The following is a 21,309-nucleotide window of genomic DNA, read 5'->3' as shown; positions in this document are numbered from 1 at the left end:
TCAAGCAGCCCTTTCTTCATATTAAGCAATACTTCTTTTCTCCGTGTGACCATGTAAACTCTATTTGCTTTGGTGGATTTGACTCACTAATGAATTATTAAGTCAATAAAGAAAAACTGTAATTTTATAAAAAAATAGAGTATACTACATAGTTCAGGGAGTGATAAAAGATGTTTCTCATTACTCAGTAATGCAGATATGCTTTTGTTCTTAAAGCTCTTCCTGGCTTTTTGTGACGTAAGTGAAATTGTACAGAAGTCAAAGTGAAACAAAATTCTCTACAGGGGAAGTTCTTTGGATTTCTTTAAGAATGGGGGGAGGAAATAGATTTTGTAATTATTTATTTATTATTTGGGGGAGATGGTTGGTAGAAAGAGATGTAGATTTTGAAAACTGCCAGAAATAATATTTCCTAAAATTTGGTTTAAGTTATTTGAATGGACAAGAAGCAAGAATAGTAGCTGAAAAAACATAGGAAGTTAAGTGGTATTGTACAAAACATGTTAACTCCGGAAGTGATACAGAGTATCATTTGTCTTTACTTTACCTCATTCTATTTCTGTATCTGCCATGTGGAATTTCTTACCCAGAATTTCTCAGTGGTTATGACCCTTCTGGGGAGATTGTTTTTCTCATTCTTGCTGGATGTGCATGGCTGTTATGGAACAATATTTTATTTAAAAATATAAAGCCCTATGTAGTAGGCATGGTAATCTTATACCTTCATTGGAAGGTTTTGAAAAGTATTCTTTTCACCAGTGTCCTTTAAGACTGAGGTAGACTCTTAAGGAATTTTTCTTGTGATAAATTTAATTACTTTTAATTGCTTTGTAGACTGATAATGAATTGATAATGTAGAGTACTTCCTGTATTAAATATAGTAGTTATGACCCTGATGTAGAGGGGCTACTTGTCTTTATTTTAACAGAATTTATTATCTATCTTGGAGAATATTATATTTCAAACATTAGTACTTATTTCCATTTATATAGATTTGGTGTAGGGAAATAGCCTATGAATTAAAATTTATGTGGACTTACATACAACAATCAATGTATGTTAAGTATTTTTCAAAAGCCCATAGTGAGAATATACATAAGAAAGGATGTTTACTTTATGTCTATATAGTAAAACCAACATAATTAATAAAGAAAAAAATAACCCAGTGACACATTTATCTTCATTTGCTTGAGATGTGAGTCATAAATCATGATTTATGAAGACTTTCTGTTAATTCTAAAGCTCTTCCCAAGTAAATAGCTTAAATGACTGGTTGCTATATTATTCTGGATATTTAGCCAGAAAATATTCTTATATTTTTCTCTGTCAACTCATAAAAAATTTTAAGGACAAATGTTTTCAGTTCAATGAGCGTTTTGTTTTGTTCTTTTTATTTAAAATAAATTGGTGTAACTGTATATATTCCCACAATATTTATTTTATACATTAAGAATTTCTAACTTGGTTTTGCTATTTTGCAAATAACTCCAAATGTTTTCAGTCATTTGAAATATCTTTCATTTAAACAGACACTTAGACCTAAAGGTTAACAAGTACACAAGAGAGAAAATAAAACATGGATCAAGAGGAATAGAGTGTGGGTAACAAACTCTCCTTTTCTGGTTTCTCAGCTTTTTCTCCACTCTTGTGTATATATGTTTGTGGGTATGTAGGTGCATATACACGAGAACATACCTGCGTGTGTGTGTGTGTGTGTGTGTGTGTGTGTGTGTGTAAGTGTATGTGTCCTGTTCCAGTGTTAACTAGAATTCTAGTTATTCAAAGTTTGCCTCTGGAATCAAACTGCCTGCACTTGGATCTGAATTTCACCACTTCCTAATTGTGGGGCCTCAGGCAACTTGCCTGACCTCTTGGTGCTTCAGTGTTCTCATTTGTTAAAAGATAATAAAAAATGGCATCCATCTCATGAGGTTGTTTTTAGGTTCCCTGGAGTCACTACAATATAAAACACTTTGAACATACTGGGCACATGACACTCTCTGCTCAAAGCCTTGCAATGGTCTCAGATAGCCCAGGCTTGCTCCCATCTTAGGAAGTGCGCTCTTGCTGATTCCTTTGCTTGGAATACTCTGTCTGCTAGCTGCTTGGCTAAATCTCTTACCTGCTTCAAGTCTACAGCTCACATGTTACCTTCTCACTGACGCTTACCTTGACTAACACCATTTTAGCACTATAGGCTGCCCATGTCCACTCCTCACTGTACTTTGCCATACTTTTTCTTTTTCTTAGTTTAATCAACCTTTAATTTCAATGTACTTGTTTATTATATTCATTATTTATTATTGCCATTTCCCTGTAAAAGGTAGGCACTATTATTAGTACAGCAGTATTTTTTTATGTTTTATTTTATTATTATTTTTTTGATATATTTTAATCACTGGTATAGCCAAAGGGATAAGCACAGAACCTTACACACAGTTTTCAACAATTTCTTCTTAAAAAAATAATGTAAGAATTAACAAATCTGTGTTAAGACTGCTTCCAATTTTAAGTGGGAAGATGCATAGTTACAGTTGTAAGTAATTCATAGTGAAAATTGTGTGTATTTATAAAATTTGTAGAATAAAATAAATATGTTCTTGATTTGGGGGTGGTCATGATATTGAACTGCAGTGAGTTTCAAAATGGTATACAGTGGAGATTCTTATTATTATTACTGGAATTATCCACTTGTAGTATCTTTATTAAAATAAAACTGGAACTCAGATTCTAAATTTCTTAAATCCTTCACAGGGAATCCTTGGTTGTATCTGGAGTGATAAAGATTTGATTAATCAAGTCTTCAATTCTCAAAAATTTGAATATATTTAACATAAAAAATTAAATTTTCTCTGTCCATGATCTTTGGAAGGATTTCACATGAGTAAAGATTAAAGATCTTGCTGGGTTACATAATGTAAAACATCCTATTTGCATTTACTTAATATAAATAAAAACTAGTTCCTCATATTTTTTCTGGTTTTACTTTTTATTTTGAAAATGGTAGATAGGGCAGCAAGGTGGCTCAGTCAGTTAAGCATCTGACTCTTCGTTTCAGCTCAGGCCATGATCTTAGGGTTGTGAGATTGAGCCTCTAGTTGGGCTCCATGCTGTGTGTGGAGCCTGCTTAAAATTTTCTTTCTTCCTCTCCCTCTGCACCCCCCCCATCATGTGTGTGTACACGCACACTCTCTTCCTCTAAAACGAAGGAAGGAAGGAAGGAGGAAAGGGAGGGAGGAAGGAAGAAAGAAACTTAAAAAAATAATAGATTAAAGCCCCTTTCTTCAACCAACTGGGAAAATATGAAAAATATTTTAATATGAAGTGCTAAAAATCTTTTTTAGGAGTTGAAATCATAGTTATTTTTTCTAAGTATTAACTAGGAGATGGGGAAGTATTATTTCTTATTCTAGAAAACAAAATAGAAATGAATGCTATATCTTCCAACTCAAAATTTATTTGATCAGTAAATATGGTTTGAGCATTCAGGATATTTCTGCTAATCATACTTTTCCATGTGTTGAGTTTTGACAATGAAAGTTCTAGTTGACATCAAAGGTAACAGGAAGTTTAATTTCACCAAAATCTTACACAATGCCTGGCAGAGAGACTAGCCAACAATGAGCAGAATGCATGTCATGAATGGATAATTTCCTGAGAATATCAGGTAAATCATTATAGTGGAAGAAAATTATATAATGAAAATTCATTTTTCTTATGTACCATTCAGTTATATATGAGGTGTAAGCATGACGGTATTTGTAAAAGATGATTTTTATTTCCTAAAAGCTTTATGGAAGAGAGGTTTTTCCTTAAAATGTAGACCTTTTAGCTTAATTGTTGTCCAGACTATTAAATAACTTTCCTTCCTGTTATTAAATAGTGAATTTTACCAACTCACAAATAGTGATTATTGAGTTGCATGATCAATATTTTTATGTTTTATAAAAAGAAAACATGTAAAAATGAAAAGAAATTGACTATAAAGGTAGAGGCAAGTAAGAAATTGTGTAGGGCATAGAAACATGAAAGGCAGTGATGTCGATAAGTCTATAATAACAGCTATTTTGAGAATTTGGGAGATTATGATTTCCACAGATGATCATTTGCTCTTCTGCTTTTCATTTGTGGGAGAAAATCAAATATGTGTCCACTTGCAGTTTAGATGAACTTGCTCAGTTAGGACTCGCAAGTCAAATAGCAAAATCTGTGGACACATGTTCTTTGAATGACTTGTGCATTCCCTCTGCAGCCCCTTGCCAAGGTTCCCGTGACCCCTGCCACACACATTGCTCTTGGAACCCTCTTCCCATTAAGGATATTTGCCTTTCTCTTTTCCAGGAAACATCATTTCCTTCTGGGGGATTCGCTCAGAAACTGGGACGGTTTATAGCTTTTCAGCCTGGGGTTATAAATCTTGCAAAGTATATAAGGAAGTTTAATTTAAGATGACAGGAAGGCTCTGGTAATTTAAGCCCTTATGAACCTGGCTTCAATTAGTTTCTTAACTCAGCTCTGTGTTGTGGCCTATAGTGTGCTCTTCAAAAAAGTCAGTGAATCAATTAAACTTTAAACAAAACAAAACACAAAAGACATTTATGATTTTTTTTTAAAGCAGGACTTTTTCTTTCCTAGAGAGAAATAATTGAAGGGAAAGAAATTACCCTTCAATTTTTGCCTGATTTAGGAAACCAACAGGGCATAATATTAAAAAAGCATATATATACAATATACACACTTTGCTTATATTCTGTGCTTTTATTTCACCATTTAAAAAGCTTGACAACTACTCATACTTCTGTTGTTATAGATGAAGCAGCATCTATATAGTCTTAGTTATTTTAGAGTCAGGCAGACATGGATTTAAAATCTGCCTGCCAATTCCCAGTGGTGCGGCATTGGGCAAATGATTTTAACCTGTTTGAATACCAGTGTTCTTACCTCTACTATTGGAATGGAGATAACTTCCTCAAGAAGGTACTGAGAAGACCTCAGAGAGTAATTCATGTATAAAGTGCCCCCATAGCATAACACTTAGCATGTAATAGATACTCATCCCAGCTACTTTCACTTTACCTTCAACCCCCTTTAAGATCATATCACATGTATAATGAAATATATGGACCCATGTTAGAAACCTCAAGTCAGCCTCATCCCTGGTCCCTTCCTTCTCTCTTTCTCTGATCAGTTCTGTCCATTCCACTTCTAGCTTTTATTAAATATATAAAAGTAATGCAAAATAATAATGTCCTCATTATTAAAAATAACAGCCTAATGCTCAGACCTTTTCATGCCCGGTCTAGGTACACAGAGGTAACCCTTTAGTTATTTTAGTAGTATTAGTTATTTCCTTTAGTAGTTATTCCCATGTAGCCAAATAAAATACTTCTGCCTCTGGTTTTTATTCATTAATTTGATCATTATCTTTTGGTTCACACACTCCCCATCTCTCCCATCCCCCATTAATGTATTCAACAAGTATTGATTAAGCACTTAGTATGTTCTAGGCACTCTTCCAGGCACTAGAGATATAGTTGAGGACAAAAGAGATTAAGGAATTCTTGCCCTCTTGAAGCTTACATCCTAGTGGTGGGAGACAATAAACTATTAAAATATGTATCACTAACTAGACAGCTGATGGTGGAGAAAAATAAACCAGAAAAGAAGGAAACACAATGTGTAGAAGCCATATTCCTGCAAATTTAAATAGGGTTCTGAGAAAGTCCTCAGTCTGATGATCTTGAGGAGAGGAGGTGAGAGAATTAGCAGTTGTGGTTATCTTGTGGGAGAGAATTTCAGGCTGTTGGAGACAAGAGCTGAGACCTTGAGTGTGGAGCCTGTCTGGTTTATTTTAAGAAGAGGAAATACCACAGTTGGGATGGATCAGAGGGAAGGAGGCAGGAGAAGAGTAGGATTAATTCAGACCAAGAGCAGGGAGACACTAATATGACCCTGTTGCTATTACAAGGATGTTGGATTTTACTCCAGGAGGGATGGGAAGTTACCATATACCATAGGAGGAACATAAACAGGTATAAAAAATCAAGGGGTCACTCTGGCTGCTCTGCTGGGAATAGATTGTAGTGGGGAAAAGGTGAAAACAAGGAGTCATGGAGAAAAGCTTGGAGTACCATACTGAAAGCGGAGAGAGAAAGGTCAGTTCAAAATATATTTTGAAGGCAATATCAGTAGAATTAGCCGCCAGACTTGCTGTGGGATTGGTAAACTGAGAGGAGACTCTTCCTTGGAAAGATGATGTTTCCATTTACTGAAAAGGGAAGGAATGTGGGAAGAACGGGTTTGGTGTGGAGAACGTCAAATATTTACTTATAGACATGTCAATTTTATGATGTCTACTAGGTATATCCAAGTGGAAAGACTAAGAAGGCAATGGGAATTATAAGACTGGAGTTTAAGGGACAGGTGAAGGCTATAGACAAAAATTCTCAAGATACAAGCATATAGAAATAATAAAAACTATAAGACTAGCGATGATAAAGTCACCGAAAATCTGTGTATAGATGGGGAGAAGATGAGGACTTGGGTTAGGAGACCACCTGTGTTGAGACAATGGGTGATAGCAAGAACTCCTAGAGGAAACTCAAAAAAGGACAGCCTTTGGAGTCAGAAGAAAACCAGAACTTGTTTGCCTGGAGAGCAAGTGAAGGAAGAGTTCTAAGGAGAAGGGGGAGAGCAATAATAATTTATATGTAGCCTCAGTCACCATTCTAAGTACTTTATATACATATTCTTTCATTCCTCACAGCAACCCTACGAGGTCGATATCATTAGTAATCCTGGTTTTCAAATTAAAAACAAAACAAAACAAAACAAAAAAACTGGAAATGGAAATGCCAGTTAGATTGCATGAAGTTTCCTGGTGACTAATCTGTAAATTTGATCCAGGCAATCTGGCTACAGAGTTTGTGTTTCTAACCATTATCTGCCAACCTTCAGGACTTAAGTGCATCAAATATTGCACATAAGTAGGGCGCTCACTGAGGTCTGACTTATGGATTTCATACTGGAGACTTTGGTGAAAGCTACTCCAGTGGAGTAGTTGCTGTGGTAACTTGATTAGAATCTGTTCACTGGAAAACGGGAGAGAGGAATTAGAGGTGGTCAGTGGTATATGGACAGGTCTTTCTAGGAGGGCTACTAACATAGTTAAATTTCACTCTTTTTAGTTCTTTTATTGGTTAACTTTGTAACTTTATATAATGAAATGACATCTTTGTTTCTTTCTCAGTCAACTGTAGAACATCTCTTAGCATTCTGTATTATAAAATATGGCTATTAGCATTTCTATTTCTCCTCCCCCCCGTCTACTAACAATTTCCAACTTCTGTCATCTGCATTTTTTTAAAATTAAGCTTCATATGATTTATATTCTATTTTGTACGGACTGATTCCAAAAGCTTTCAAACCAATGGAGTGTTTATATAATGGCTATTAGAAATATGTTCTGCAGAATCAGGACATCTACTGTGATTCTTTCCTGTTCAAGGCCTTTCTTGAATGTCTATTGAAAGTTGATACTTGTTTGAATGCAATCATTCAATGATGCTTTAGAGGGCTCAGTCCAGGTATATTGAGGAACCCATCTATACCAGCATCATTTTTCTGGGATTATTCAGTTATTATGGTTAAAATTGCTTCTTGTTTGTTTGGATGGTTAATGAATTGGTTTGTTTATATCTGGTCATAGAGTGGTCATTGGTAGTGACTGACAGGGATACTTAATTAATCTCCTTTTTATAGTTCTTTCATTTTATCTGTAATTTCCTAGTCCAGCTTCCCTCCTTATTCTTCTAGACTGAAATCTTCCTCCATGTGTACACTAGGATGAAACTTCTCTTCCTATGTGTTCTCCATTAACTCTACTCCATTTATTTTCAGTTTTCCAAAGTCTGTTGAAGTCTCTTGTCTATTGATGTCTCTTGTCCTCTATCCTGTTATTCTTGCTATTGTGAACTTGAACCTTAATCATTCCCTTTTCAACATGTTAATGACGTCACATTAGGAAAAAGAGAATAACGTGAATTTGTCTCAGAAGGCATGGGCAGAATCATTTTTGGTTCTGATAACTTCCTTTTTTTCTTTAAAAAAATAAAAATCAATTAACTGAACCTAATTTCTCCAGGTAGAAAATAAAAATATCGTAATTATACTCTATCTTTTTAATGGAGTTGGGAGAATATATTATACATTTTAAAAGTATTTGACTACTAATTTAGAAGTTAAGACTTGTGCTTTTTGACATAAATGTCTATGTAAACAATGGTTAGTCAGTGTTTCATAATTTGCTCTTAAAACAACGAAAATGTGATTTGTGTATCATTACAATGACTCAGGAAACTAATACATTTTATGAATATTGTCTCCCAAGCACTAGACATTGTTGGGCTCTATTTAGTTTTTAGTATTGATGGTGCACTTTCTTCTCAAATAGAGCACTGACAATGTAGACTTGATTTTTATACCTCTGATCTTATGCCATATGAAATTACTTTATATTAATCTGTTTTCCACTAAAGACTGCATTCCACTTACTGACTTAACAATAGAAAATGCAACTGTTACATTAACTATAATAATCATGTCAGTATGACCACTGAACTATTTTCTTGTGGTCAGAGCTACATAGAAAACCAAATAACAATCAGGGGATGACAGGGTGAGCACAGAATTGGATTTTGGGGACCTGTAACATTTCTGCAGCTGAGATAGTCTCGCCTAGGAGACTTTAACCATTGGTCTAGGGTCTCTCTTCATCATAAAGCACACTGTCAACATTTGCTTCTTAGCATTCTATTTCCTGAGCTTCCACTTCTGACAACCCCCACAATCTGTCCCTTTCTGATTGACTTCTCAGTCTGAAAAGATGTGTAAACAAAATCAGCCTGCCCTTCCTGGCAGACCCTAGGCCAAAGCTCACCATCAGAGATGTTTTGAGACCCCAGCCACTCCTTATTAACACAAAATTGAATGCATTGATGATTACATTTGCTTTGCAATAAATTGAGAATAGTCCAATTATAAGGACTCTATAAAATGGATTTTTTCATAGACCTTCAAACACTGTATAGACATGCATTTATATAATTACTTTATAAGTATAATAATTAAAGGCCATTTTCAGGAACATGTGTACTAAGAAATAGTTGTTAACATATTTTGTGCTTACTACAACACTTTTTGTCTTTAGAAGTACTAAATAATTCAGACTTTTCACTAATCAGGATAGTCTTTACCAAAGCTTGTTTAAATTTTTAGCTTAACAAAACAGCTTTGTCTACTGGTATTCAGGGTCCAGGTGTGGTATGTATGTATGTATGTATGTATGTATTTATTTTGGTGGTTGCAGTAAAATGATCTTTTGGAATGGAGCACTCAATTTATTGTGATACAATTTTACTCAGAAAATTGTAAATTGAAAAAAATCCATGGAGCAGTGTAATGCTTTGAGCTATGTGTAAGTAAAAGCATTGTTAGAAAATTTCATTTATGGTAGGATTGTGAAAGAAATATGAGCCTGGTTTCCTGAGTTGCCCTTTATCTTGAAGTTCTGCATTCCTAAAAGAGCATGAGACTTTGATGCAGTAATATCTTATGCAGGCATCTCCCTCTTTAGTTACTGTTTTGAGATCCCACAAAAACAGACCATGCAGGTGGCCTTATTAACTGTCAGTTGAAATTTAAGATAACACAGAGGTTATAATATATTTACATACCATATTTCACTAATGGGATAAGTTATCACAGTAACCTGTCTCACATATAATCAGGATGATATTTCAGCCACCCAGCTACTAAAAAGAAACACATGTGGATGAAAGCTAAGTTTCTGACTCATTTATGGATTAGGCAATAACTGTTTTCAGTGAAGTCTCAGCAAAATTTAAGTATAGGGACAGAGTATTTTTATCACATACTCTGATGCACATATTGCTGTTGCAAAATATCTTAAATATTTTTGAAGGAACATATTTGGTTTTGAGGTGCAAAAGATTTTTTTGCAGAAGTGGTTGAACACCTCCCTCTTTCTTAGAGCTATTAGCATGCCAGTTATCGTTTTATAACATGGCACAAGGATCCTACAAAGGGGAAAATCTTTACATTCAAGGAAGAATTTGGTTCAGAGAATTCTTTGGATCTTAATTCTGAATGTATGATTTTATATCTACTCTTAGCAATTATAGGATATACAAGGAAATATATTTCAATCTATCTCAGTCTTAAAATGTTAGTGGATGTGCTTTACTATCTTTAAAACTTGTTACTTTGTTGTATTTGTTATTTTGTCTAAACATCTTTTAAGACTTTCCTCCCATATACTTAAGTATAGTATGTGTTGGGTAACCTCTTCCTAATTTTCTCTCAAGCTATTTTCAGTGTATTTGGGAGGAGATAATTTCTACCTTTTTAACATGGTACCAATAAAAGTACAATTGAGATGTATAAATTGTCCACATAGCCAAGAAATTTTTTTTAAATATTTATTTATTCATGAGAGACGGAGAGAGAGAGGGGGAGAGAGACAGAGAGAAGCAGAGGGAGAAGCAGGCTCCCAAGGAGCAGGGAGCCCGATGCGGGACTCGATCCCAGGACCCTGGGATCATGACCTGAGCCGAAGGCAGACGCTTAACCATCTGAGCCACCCAGGCGCCCCGCCAAGAAATTTTTTACCTCCTATTTTGTGATTTCTTTGTACTCCTCCTTGGTTCCTTGAGAATAGTGCTGTTAAAAGGATGAATACGATGTTATGATTGAGCATGTTTTGCTCTTTCTTTGGGAATCAAAAGCACTAAATGTCTGACTGTAGAGGGATTCTGTGTAGGGTTTTCTACTCATAACATGTTTGTGTGACTCTAACACTTACTGGTAAATGGACAAGGGAAGAATGAAGGGTGTTCTAAATGATTTTCTATTACAATTTCTTAAATTAGATGACGAGTTAAAAGAACCTACATAAACAAAAAATTGCCTTTAGATTCTATCTTGTTCTGATAAACATGGTTTATTCAATTATACTTGTATTAAGTACATACACTTTAAGAATAACTGTTTTGTGCCTCATTTTTATGTTTTGATGAGTCAGTCACTGTGCAGTCAATGAGTACCATATGGAAATGAAATGAAATATTTTAATGAAAGGCTATATTGTTCCTAATGATTCTTCATATATTATATTAGAGCCCAGTGTTCTTTTCATCAGTGATTTGAAAGTTCAGCTGTGACCTTTCAACAAATAAAGATCCAGCCCCCACTGTGTGCCAAGAATTATGCTAGATGTTTGGTTGGGATATGGTGATGTTTTTACCATTCAAATTGCTGACAATGTAATAGAAGACATAGATACTTAAACAGATAGTTCAATCAGGTATGCTAACTAATCCAACAGAGTTACCCAGGGACCGCAGTTAGAGGAAAGAGCCCAGATGAGGGCACTGATGAATTAAATGCCATTTATATTCAGGAAATTCTAAGTATTTGGACAAGGAAAAAGCGTAAGTAGAAGTGCATTCTGAGTATCCATTGCTGGTTCAAAAAAATATCCCAGATACAGTTATGCAAAACAGTTACCATTTGATTTTATTCATGGATTTTGTGAGCCTCAGAGTCAGACAGGGCCCAGCTGGAAATGGCTTGTTTCTGTGTTTGGGACTTCTACAGGGGAGGGTGGAGCGGCTGAGGTGTCACAAACTTCTGGGAGGCAAAATATGTATGGCTAGAGAATCCATTGACATGGTGACTTTTTCCCTCAATGTGTCTGGCAGCTTAGCTGGCATAGCGACTACACAAAGTTTCTCCAACATGGCAGTCACAAGAACATTGTCCTTCTTACATGGTGACCTACTGGTTGATGGGATGAGAAGCCCACCCAGATTCAAGGAGAGTATGAGTGGAACAAAGATTTCACCTCTTAATGAAAGGAGTGTTAAGAAATTTTTGATAGCTCTATGTTTAAATTGCCACAGGGTATTATGAGAGATAAGACTAGAGAAGTAGGCCAAGGTCAAGTTATGGAGGCTTTGGATGTTATGTCTAGGAGCTGGGACTCATTTATTGAACATAAATGACAATTGTCTTGGAGATTTTTTTAGCAGAAGAAAAATGTTGCCATTTATAACTTAGGAACACAACCTTGGTGACAGGGTAGAGGAAAGATGTGCTTTGGGGAGAGGAGAGGGAAGGGCACTGCAGCTAAAATGGATGGAAAGTGAATGGTGTAATGTTAATAGGCATAAGGTACTGACTAGGAAAATGGACTTGGGAACTGTTTGGGGATAAGGGTGAAAGAAAACATTACATTTGTTTTGTTTTTATTTATTTTTTTTTTTTGACTCATTGGATAGTGATATATTTCAGTAAGAAAAACATGATGTAATAGTGGAAACAAATGAAAAGAAGGAGGTGGAGAGAAAAAAGTTCACCTTTGGCCTTCATGAATTTGATATTGCAATGGGACTTCTAAATGGTGGTGTCTTGTGTGTGGCTCTGGAGCCCCGGAGAGAGGTCAGGGCCAGAGATATGGACATGGGAACATTGTTTAACCCTGTTTTTTTGATTGAAACAATAGAAGTGGAAGAGATTACTCAGGAAAAAATGTAAAGCTGGGCTTTACAAGGGATGTCTCAGAGCAAAAGTCTGGCAACCACACTTACGGATAAAGTGAGCGAACAAGAGAATGTTCCTTTTGTTTGTTTTGCAATATATTCGTAGTTATGGTAGCTTGTTTGGTATTCTTCTCCGAGAAGAATACCAAAGAACACCAAATTGTTTTTGTTGTTGTTGAGGAATGACTCATTTTTTGAGACATTTTATCCTTGTCTTTCAAATTAGTTGTAAAATCTAGAGTACAAATCTAAAACAAAACTCTGGTTGAAATATTAAAGTAAATATACTATATTTTATAAGCATGTAAAAATATATACATTTTATACAATATATTATACAACAAAAACATTCATTAAAATCTGTATTTTGGATTATGTACAGCGTTGAGAATTACAGGTTCTGAAAGTCTCACCCTGTTCATGCTGCTTTGGGAGAGGTGTTTCATAGATGTCCTATTGGGACCTATAGGGATTCATACTGTTGAGTTCAGGAAACAAGAGGAACGAGTAGTATCCAGGGTTGCTGGAGGGAGAAGGAGACTTCATTATCTTTGCTTTCAATAAATCATGGTCCCAAAGTAATTATAAATCTAGAGACTGAGCCAGAGTTAAAAGCTCAGCTGCTGTACTGAGAGGTCCATGCTTGTGGGATTTAGAGTAAGAACAGAGTAACCTCAGAAGTGATAGGTGAGAACCAATGGATGTGTTGGGAAGACTGAGCACAAGAGAGCAGAGGAATTATAGGGATTGAGAAACGTAGGAAGTTATGTTGTACTGAATTCACCAGTATATTTATAGAGCTTCCTGTGGGGGGTTAGTTCATTCAGAGACTCTCAAATGTACATCTGAATCCCTCTGAATTTTCTTTTTAACTGTTCAGCACTTATTTAAGCCAGACACCCTTCTAGTTGATTTACAGCTTAAGCCCCATAAAAACGTTGAGGTAGGTAAAGTTATCATCTTCATTTAAGAGGTGAGGAAACAGGGACAGAGAACAGCAACAGCAAAGCTGGGATTCAGGTAGAGCAGCCCAACTCTAAATTATGTGCTACAAACCAATATACTAGATTTTTACTACTGAAAATTTAGTTTAATAATGCATAGAAAAGAAAGTTTTAATGTACCACTTTTACACCCCTGCCTAATATTTTTATATTGCTTCTTTCAAGCTTGCAGTAAACTCAGTTTCCATTAAATATCAAATTACACTTTTTAGAAAGGAGTTTGAATTCATATACAAGGTTTTAAGGGTTATACTTTTCACTGTGAAACATAAACCATGCATGTGTAAATCTAATTTTTCCAAATTGAGTTTTTCTAGCACAGTGCCAGTACATATAGTCAATGAAAGTCTTTAATGATTAATTTGTTGATTACATCAATAAATATGTGCTTATTAGAATAAATAGAACACAAAACTGAATCAAGTTTTACAATACCTGTATCTGTCTGCCACTTCGAAAACCTTAGGGGCGTGAAGTCAATTTCTTATTTATTAATTCATTCAACAGCCAAAGGTGTTTATGTACTTTATAAGAGAAGCGTTACAATAAGATCACCAAATGATCTTTACTTTAGCTCCACTATAAAGGTGGGTTTACGCACTACTGAATATCCATCCACCACTATCCATCCATCCTGTTACTTCATTCACTCTATGACTAGTGACATAATCTGGAAGTCGAGTCTTGATATTTTCTCATCAGATACTATACCAAGGATGTTCAGTCTCCTTTTCCTATTGTTCATCTATGTAACTATCCTGTGCAACTCAAGCCAGAGACCCAGGAGCCATCCAGAATTCTTCCCTCTTCTTCAGTTCTTACAGCTACCATTATAATTTCCCTCATTAATCATTTACTTCTATTTTCTCTACTTCTGTCTTCATGCAGACCCTCATCAAATGTTGCCTGAATTGTAGCAGTGATTTCCCTTTGGTCTCCTAAATGGGAAATTTGGTCTTACTAAATGTCCCTACCTCCTTCCTCCCCCAGTTCCTCCTCTACATATCTAAGAGAGGATCTCTTTAATCTGAGAATTTATCATTTATTCTGCAGTCAAAACTTTTGGTATTCCCTACTGCATCAGGACAAGGCCCAATTCCATAGCAAGTTGTTGTGGTTCTCCAGGTTCTTGACTGGGCAAACAGTAGGTGTTGTAAGGATATTTGTAGAATGAATAAATAAGAAAAAATGTTTTTAATTATCATAATAATTAAACACAAATTGAGACAATTCAAATATCAACTGGTTTCAACTGAGATTTTTTTTAAAGGTTTTGTTTTTTTTTTAAGATTTTATTTATTTATTTGAGAGAGAGAATGAGAGATAGAGAGCATGAGAGGGAAGAGGGTCAGAGGGAGAAGCAGACTCCCTGCTGAGCAGGAAGCCCGATGTGAGACTGGATCCCGGGACTCCAGGATCATGACCTGAGCCGAAGGCAGTCGCTTAACCAACTGAGCCACCCAGGTGCCCCCACAACTGAGATTTTTTAAGAAGAAACTTGGAAGTAGCTAATGGAGATAAAGAATGATAGATTGTGTGAGGCTGAGATATTATGTTTTGGTGATTTTTTTTTTATGTTTTGGTGATTTTTAATGATTCATGTGTGCTTTATGTCTGGGTCCAGTTTGGTTTTTAAGAATAAAAACTAAAGAATAAGATTATATAATTTTTACTTCTACATGGGAGTCCACTGCTAGAATAATTATAATAGAAATAGAATTTTCTACAAAAATCCTGTACAGAACCACTCACATCTTAATATTTTGATGAGACAATAAAGAAGAGATTTAAATAAGTTTTTGTTCTCATTCTAATTCTTTTGATTAATAAGGATTTCTTGAATCCTGGCCATGGAGTTTGAAGCTACCACAGGGCTTAGTAGAAAAGAATTCTGTGATTGGGCGCCTGGGTGGCTCAGTTGGTTAAGCGACTGCCTTCGGCTCAGGTCATGATCCTGGAGTCCCGGGATCGAGTCCCACATCGGGCTCCCTGTTCAGCAGGGAGTCTGCTTCTCCCTCTGACCCTCCCCCCTCTCATGTGCTCTCTCTCTCTCTCTCTCACTCTCTCAAATAAATAAATAAAATCTTTAAAAAAAAAAGAATTCTGTGATTGATTGATTGATTGATTGATTAATCATCTGTGAAATGGGCATGGGAGAAGCCGGTTATAATTATTGTGCCATATTTCCTAGCCCTGATTAAATGTTGCTTAAAAATTCAAAAGATAGTGTTTACTTGGAAGATTTTTGAGGAGAATTGCTTAGATACTTCCAAATTGTCTTATTGCCAATTCTAGATTTCTGTATAAAGTGATCCATTGAATGAAATTATCTATCTGAACGCTAAAGAGTATCTTTTGAAGTAGACTTGTTTGGTACTGGAAGTTGCTATTTTGTAACAGTATTGAAATTATGATGATGATGATGATGATGATGTCATCGTCTTGGAGATATTAAATCCACAGGGCAATGAATTAATAGAAAAAGAAACATTAAAATATTGCAATTAGTAATCAGTTTGCAAGAAAATAATATAAGATAGTAGAACATAGCACAAACTATATAGAATCTAACAGACCAAATGTCAAATTTTATTACTGTTATTTTTAATATGTATAATGTATACAGATAAATTAATGTTTAAAATCTTTGTTTCATATTTCTAGTCAGGAATAGAGTGTAGCCTTTGCAGGACTATTATAAGGAATACATGAGAAAATAAGTGTAAACTGCAGGTCACTTAATAAGGACACAATGAAGATGAATGTCTTTTTGTTCCTTCCTTTAATATATTTCTGATAAGTACTTTCTTAAAACTATCCCACTTGCTTAAAAGATGGAAATATGTCTTTGTTTGATAATACTACTTAGTAAATATCAATCAATTATTTAGTTATTGAACCATACTAACCCCGTAAAAGGAACTGAGAATGCAAAGTGGACATACATAATTCCTGTCCTAGTAAACAAAACAGTCTGCTCAGGACATAGACATTTACCATGATAAATTCCCATATTAACCTAATAATTAGAGAAGAATTAAGATCTGTGGACTGGGGAAGACAAAATTAACTCTGGGAAATTTGAGAAATGCTTCAACAAGAAGGTGAGATTTGAGCAGGATTTTGAACTAGCAGTAAGATTTTATAATGTAGGGAAGAGAAGGACTAGTATTGCAGATGAAGGAAGCCTTATGGGAAGAGCCAAAAGGCTGTATGCAAGGAGCAGAGGTGTGGTGACAGTGAACACAGGGTGGCGGTATGCAGAGAGCATGAGGCTGTAAGAGTCTGAGGAGACATACTGAAGTACTGTAAACCAAATCACAGGCCTTGGATTTTATCCTGTGGACAGCCGGGGAGGTCAACAGCAATTTCAAAGGAAGTGGTTGGCATTCATTCTTCTTTGGGAAAGTTCCTTCTTTTGACTATGAGAGGAATAATTTGATTTGTCTGGGAATAAAAATGGACTGATAACAAAGAAACTAGTAAAGAAGTATTACTAGAGTCTGTGAGAGAGATGACATGTAGGAAAAAAAGCAAAAGGTAATGATCAAGACAACTCCATATTGTTCAGTGGAGAAAACAGTGACACTCAAGTTACGTAGCAAAGTCAGAGAGAGAGAGAGAGGATGGTTTGAAAGAAGGAGAATGAGTTGTTTTGAACATTTTTTGGAATATCTGGGAGAGATCTTGTTGATAGATCCGGGTATAATTTTTAGGGGATCTCAAGCTGCTATTAGGAAAGAGACTGAGTTTAAGATTGAGATTGAGTATAAAATGTAGATCTGAGATAGGAAGAATAGAGGAGTATATTAGCTGTTGCCTAGGATTACAATTTTTGAAAATATTCATGGTAACCGTACAACAATTGAGGGGGCAGAGAGAGTGAGTCAACTGTTACTTGGGAAGTAGGAGTAGCTGCAGAGGTAGCTGTTGCATTAGGAAAGCTAAGTGAAGTGATGATTTCTGGAAGGTAGATATCAAAAGTATCAAAAGCTGCTGCAGGATAGATGATGAGGCCTGACTCGAGATGTTTAGATTATGCTGTTTGACTTTAGAAACTACAAGGTTTTTTCCTCCAAGGTTGGACATTTGTGGGTATTCTGTAGAGCACAGCTTTTTCAATTTTATTATGCATCAGAATCCTGTTAAAATGCAGATTCTCTGGGATGAGACCCAAGATTCAGTATTTCTAAAAAGTTCCAAGTGATGCCAGTTTTGTTGGTCTTTGAACAACACTTTGAATGGCAAGTTTCTGGCAATTGGTAAAAATGGATAAGTTAAAATTCAGGATCTGTTTACTTTGAGAAGCTTTCTTCCCTGATAATAAATGGATATTATAGTTCCACATATTTGCACTGAAGGTAGATTAGAAAGGTATGGTAATTTGGATATTTCTGTGTTCTGAACACCAGATGAGTTTCATTTTTAAAAAATTCATTTGACTGTCCCTAGTCTCCTCCTCTTGTCTTCCATGTTAGGGAACTAAAAAGCATTCCCTTAGTATTTACTTTATCAGATAGATGAGCAGATACTTCTTTTTGGTAGAATCCACAATGAGTCTCAAAATATTTATTTCTTTTGTGCTTTGTTTCTGATATTTTTACCACCCATTAGCTAGAAGGAGTCTCATTTGACAATTTTCCAGAAAAAAAAAACACAATCCTCAATCGAGATATTTTGAAAATTCCTAGTTTATTGGTGTTCTGACTCTGTTTATCTTCCCCGTCTTGCCTCAGAGCTGTGTCTACATGTCCCTTGTGTCTGTTTTACCAATAAATTGTATTAGCTATACAGCCTCACCTACTCTGTTACTATACTGAAACTAAACTTACTAAATCTGAAACGTGGGATATGGTATTAAAAGCACCGTGGGGAAAAATAGTGGTTTTCTACTGAGTGTGGAGGCAGAGCGAAGTAGAAGATTAAGAAAAATGAAAGGGGCCAGAGGCATTGTGGGACACGCTGGGGGCTTGAGTTAGTGCAATAAACAAGGAAATTGGAAGAGAACACAATGCAAATGGATTTGTAGAGGTTAAATCAGAGTGACAGTCTATTGATTGCATATCTGCAATAATTAAAAGAAAAAAGAGAAGAGTCAACTACCGAGGTTTCAAGCCCATTGGACTAAAGAAAATGATGATCCTGTGAATAGAAATTAAGAAATTAGAGGAAGGATCTGATTAAGACTTGGGGATAAAAGAGGGAAAATGGTGTTTAATGTGATGATTTTGAAGATCATGGAAATGGGACATCTTTTCCTCAGTTGATATTGATGGTTGGGAGTGTGGTGCACACATTAATTCTAGTTTATAGTAGATTTTACTTAAAGTCTTAGGGAAGAAATGAATGATACGCAAACAATGAATCATGGAACACTACATCAAAAACTAATGATGTATGGTGATTAACATAACAAAAGAAAAGAAAAGAAATGAATTGCTAAGTGAAAGAATGCATACAAGTGTTTGAGGAAAGAGGACCTATGAAAAATCATGCCTTTAAGAGCTTGATAGAGGGAAAGGACTCAGTGAAGGAAAGAGAAAATGGACAAGAATGATGGTGGGCAAATCAAGTGAGCTCACTGGTATTACCGTCTGTGAAAGAGAGAGATTCACAAAGGCAGAGGGAGCAATATGGGTCAGATACAAAGATGTTAGAGTATGGTGAGAATTAAATAAAAGTCTTGTGTTCTTCACACAACAGTTTCACTAGTGCAAGCAATGCAGAACAGAAGCCAAGTTTCAAAGGATTAAAATGTGAGGGCTTGGTACAAAAATCTAGGCAACATGTAGAGTATTGTTCTTTCATAATAAACTAGAAACCACACATGGGCCATAAAACCAAACCGATTTTAGCAAGTCAGTTGACCTTTCTAGATTTCTTTCCCCCACCTCACTTCAATCCTAGAAATTATTGTACTTCTTTAAAATCATGGAAGAAAACCCTATCAGATGGCTTCAGTACCCTGAAGGAAAGTACATTGTTTCATTGTCATCTCTCCAGCTAATATTTGTGTTCAATTTGGAGAGTATGGGATCAGACATAGTAGTGAACCTTGAGGTAGGTTTTTTTCTTTTGAATTGACAGCTAGACTGAGAAGTTCACAAAAAAAAGTTTCTTCACTTTGGGTGCTTATATTTTAAATTTAAATTTTAAATTAATATCTCATTTCAGCCAGACACTTTGGTTTTTATTTTTATATTACTCTCTGATATCATTGTTACTGAAGTAGTTGGGCCACTTGCCCCAGTGTAGTTAGGATACAGAATTTATTATAGGCAAATGAATAATATATCACATATCAAATGTGAAAAATAAGTGCTCTGAAAAGCTCCTTAGTTATGAGGGTTTATTCTTTTCTATCCGGGCGGTTTTTAAGGGCCTTTGTGCTCCCTCACAATTCACCTGAAAAGTGGTTCTCCACTCGGGCATCAATCCATGACCATCACAGGATATGTGAACATGTTTCAGGTCTAATTGGGTCTCACCATATCCTTCAAAACACTAATTTCAGAACACTCAGGTAATTCAGGAGTTAGTTTAACTTTAAGTGCAAAATTTCATTTTTGTTTGTAAAATATTCGCTGCTCTTTAGAACTCAGTTTAAATAATGCTTTCTTTTGTGTCTTTGATCAAAGATTTTGATTTAAAATTTGTTAAGAATTATAACTGAAGAATGCCCAGAAGCTGTCATTAGTAGTTGTGCAGTTTGTTTTTGGAGAACTTAACTCCAGTTTATTCCATTTAACTTATATAGATCTTTCTTTAGAAAAACATCTTGTATTGTTTGCTTCCTTAAAACATTCTATCTAGGACTCGAGATCAAGCAATACATTCATCAGAAACCAGATATTTCAGTCATTTGGTTTTGGAAATAATATTCCAGTTAAAGCAGCAAATTAGAAGCATTTACCAAAGAAAATAATGACTCTCATACTCTTTCTGTTCATTTTAAACTTTTTGGGAAAGAGCTCTTTGTATTATGTAAAGTTAAACTTTAGCTTTCCTGAAGTTTTCCTAGTCATTTACAAAGGTCAAATTTCTTTATGAGCTGAAATCCTCCTTAAAATAATATGAACAATATCATGCAGCCGTAATTTTAAAGTGATGGCATACTTTATTCCAAGGGGTGCACTGCATCGTTTTGTAGTGTGTTCATTAATCAAAGGTCATGGTATATATGTTGCATTATCATAATTTTCTAATTAATTTATTCTTTATACATGCTTATACATGTTCCAATTGCATTTCATTAACTCATAGTTTTCTTGTAATGTTGTGCTTTCTTTCCATGTTCAAAGAATCTCTTTAATTCAATTTCTCTGTTTCTCCTCATACAGTCTGGCAGCCAGATATGCAACTCAGTCTAATCACAGTGGAATTGCAACCAGTCAAAAAAAGCCTACTAGGTCAGTTAATATCTCTAATTTATTGCTTGTTAGTGATAATAAAGTAACTGCCCAGTGATATTTTGTCCTATCATTCTAAATTTTTTTCATAAATTACATACTTCTGGATGAAAGTTTCGAAGACTGAATTCTTCCAAGTGGATTTCCATATGCATTCTTGGGGATGAGCATGTCTGTGTTAGATCATTAAATGGGTTTTGGCTTCTTCTGTTTTAGTTTTGTTATATATACTGTTATGACTGGGCTGAAGTCTAGCTTCTAAGCTTAGAGAAAGTC

The 21,309-nt window shown here is 35.3% G+C and overlaps 1 protein-coding gene across 3 annotated transcripts in view; it reads left to right on the top strand.

The window, feature by feature from the left end:
* NAV3 (neuron navigator 3) overlaps positions 1–21,309 on the top strand; it is a 350,025-nt gene that overhangs the window by 131,193 nt on the left and 197,523 nt on the right. For all 3 annotated transcript variants that reach the window (XM_073900615.1, XM_073900614.1, XM_025881299.2), the window contains exon 6: positions 20,965–21,033. In XM_073900615.1, the coding sequence (XP_073756716.1) occupies positions 20,965–21,033 (69 nt within the window). The remainder of the gene's footprint in view (positions 1–20,964; positions 21,034–21,309) is intronic.

The sequence above is a fragment of the Callorhinus ursinus genome, unplaced genomic scaffold (genome assembly GCF_003265705.2).
Source record: "Callorhinus ursinus isolate GAN/ISIS: 27379988/994484 unplaced genomic scaffold, GSC_fseal_2.0 scaffold14, whole genome shotgun sequence".
NCBI lineage: Eukaryota > Metazoa > Chordata > Mammalia > Carnivora > Otariidae > Callorhinus > Callorhinus ursinus.
Note: the sequence above shows the minus strand (reverse complement) of the source record. Positions and strands in the feature narration are given on the sequence as shown.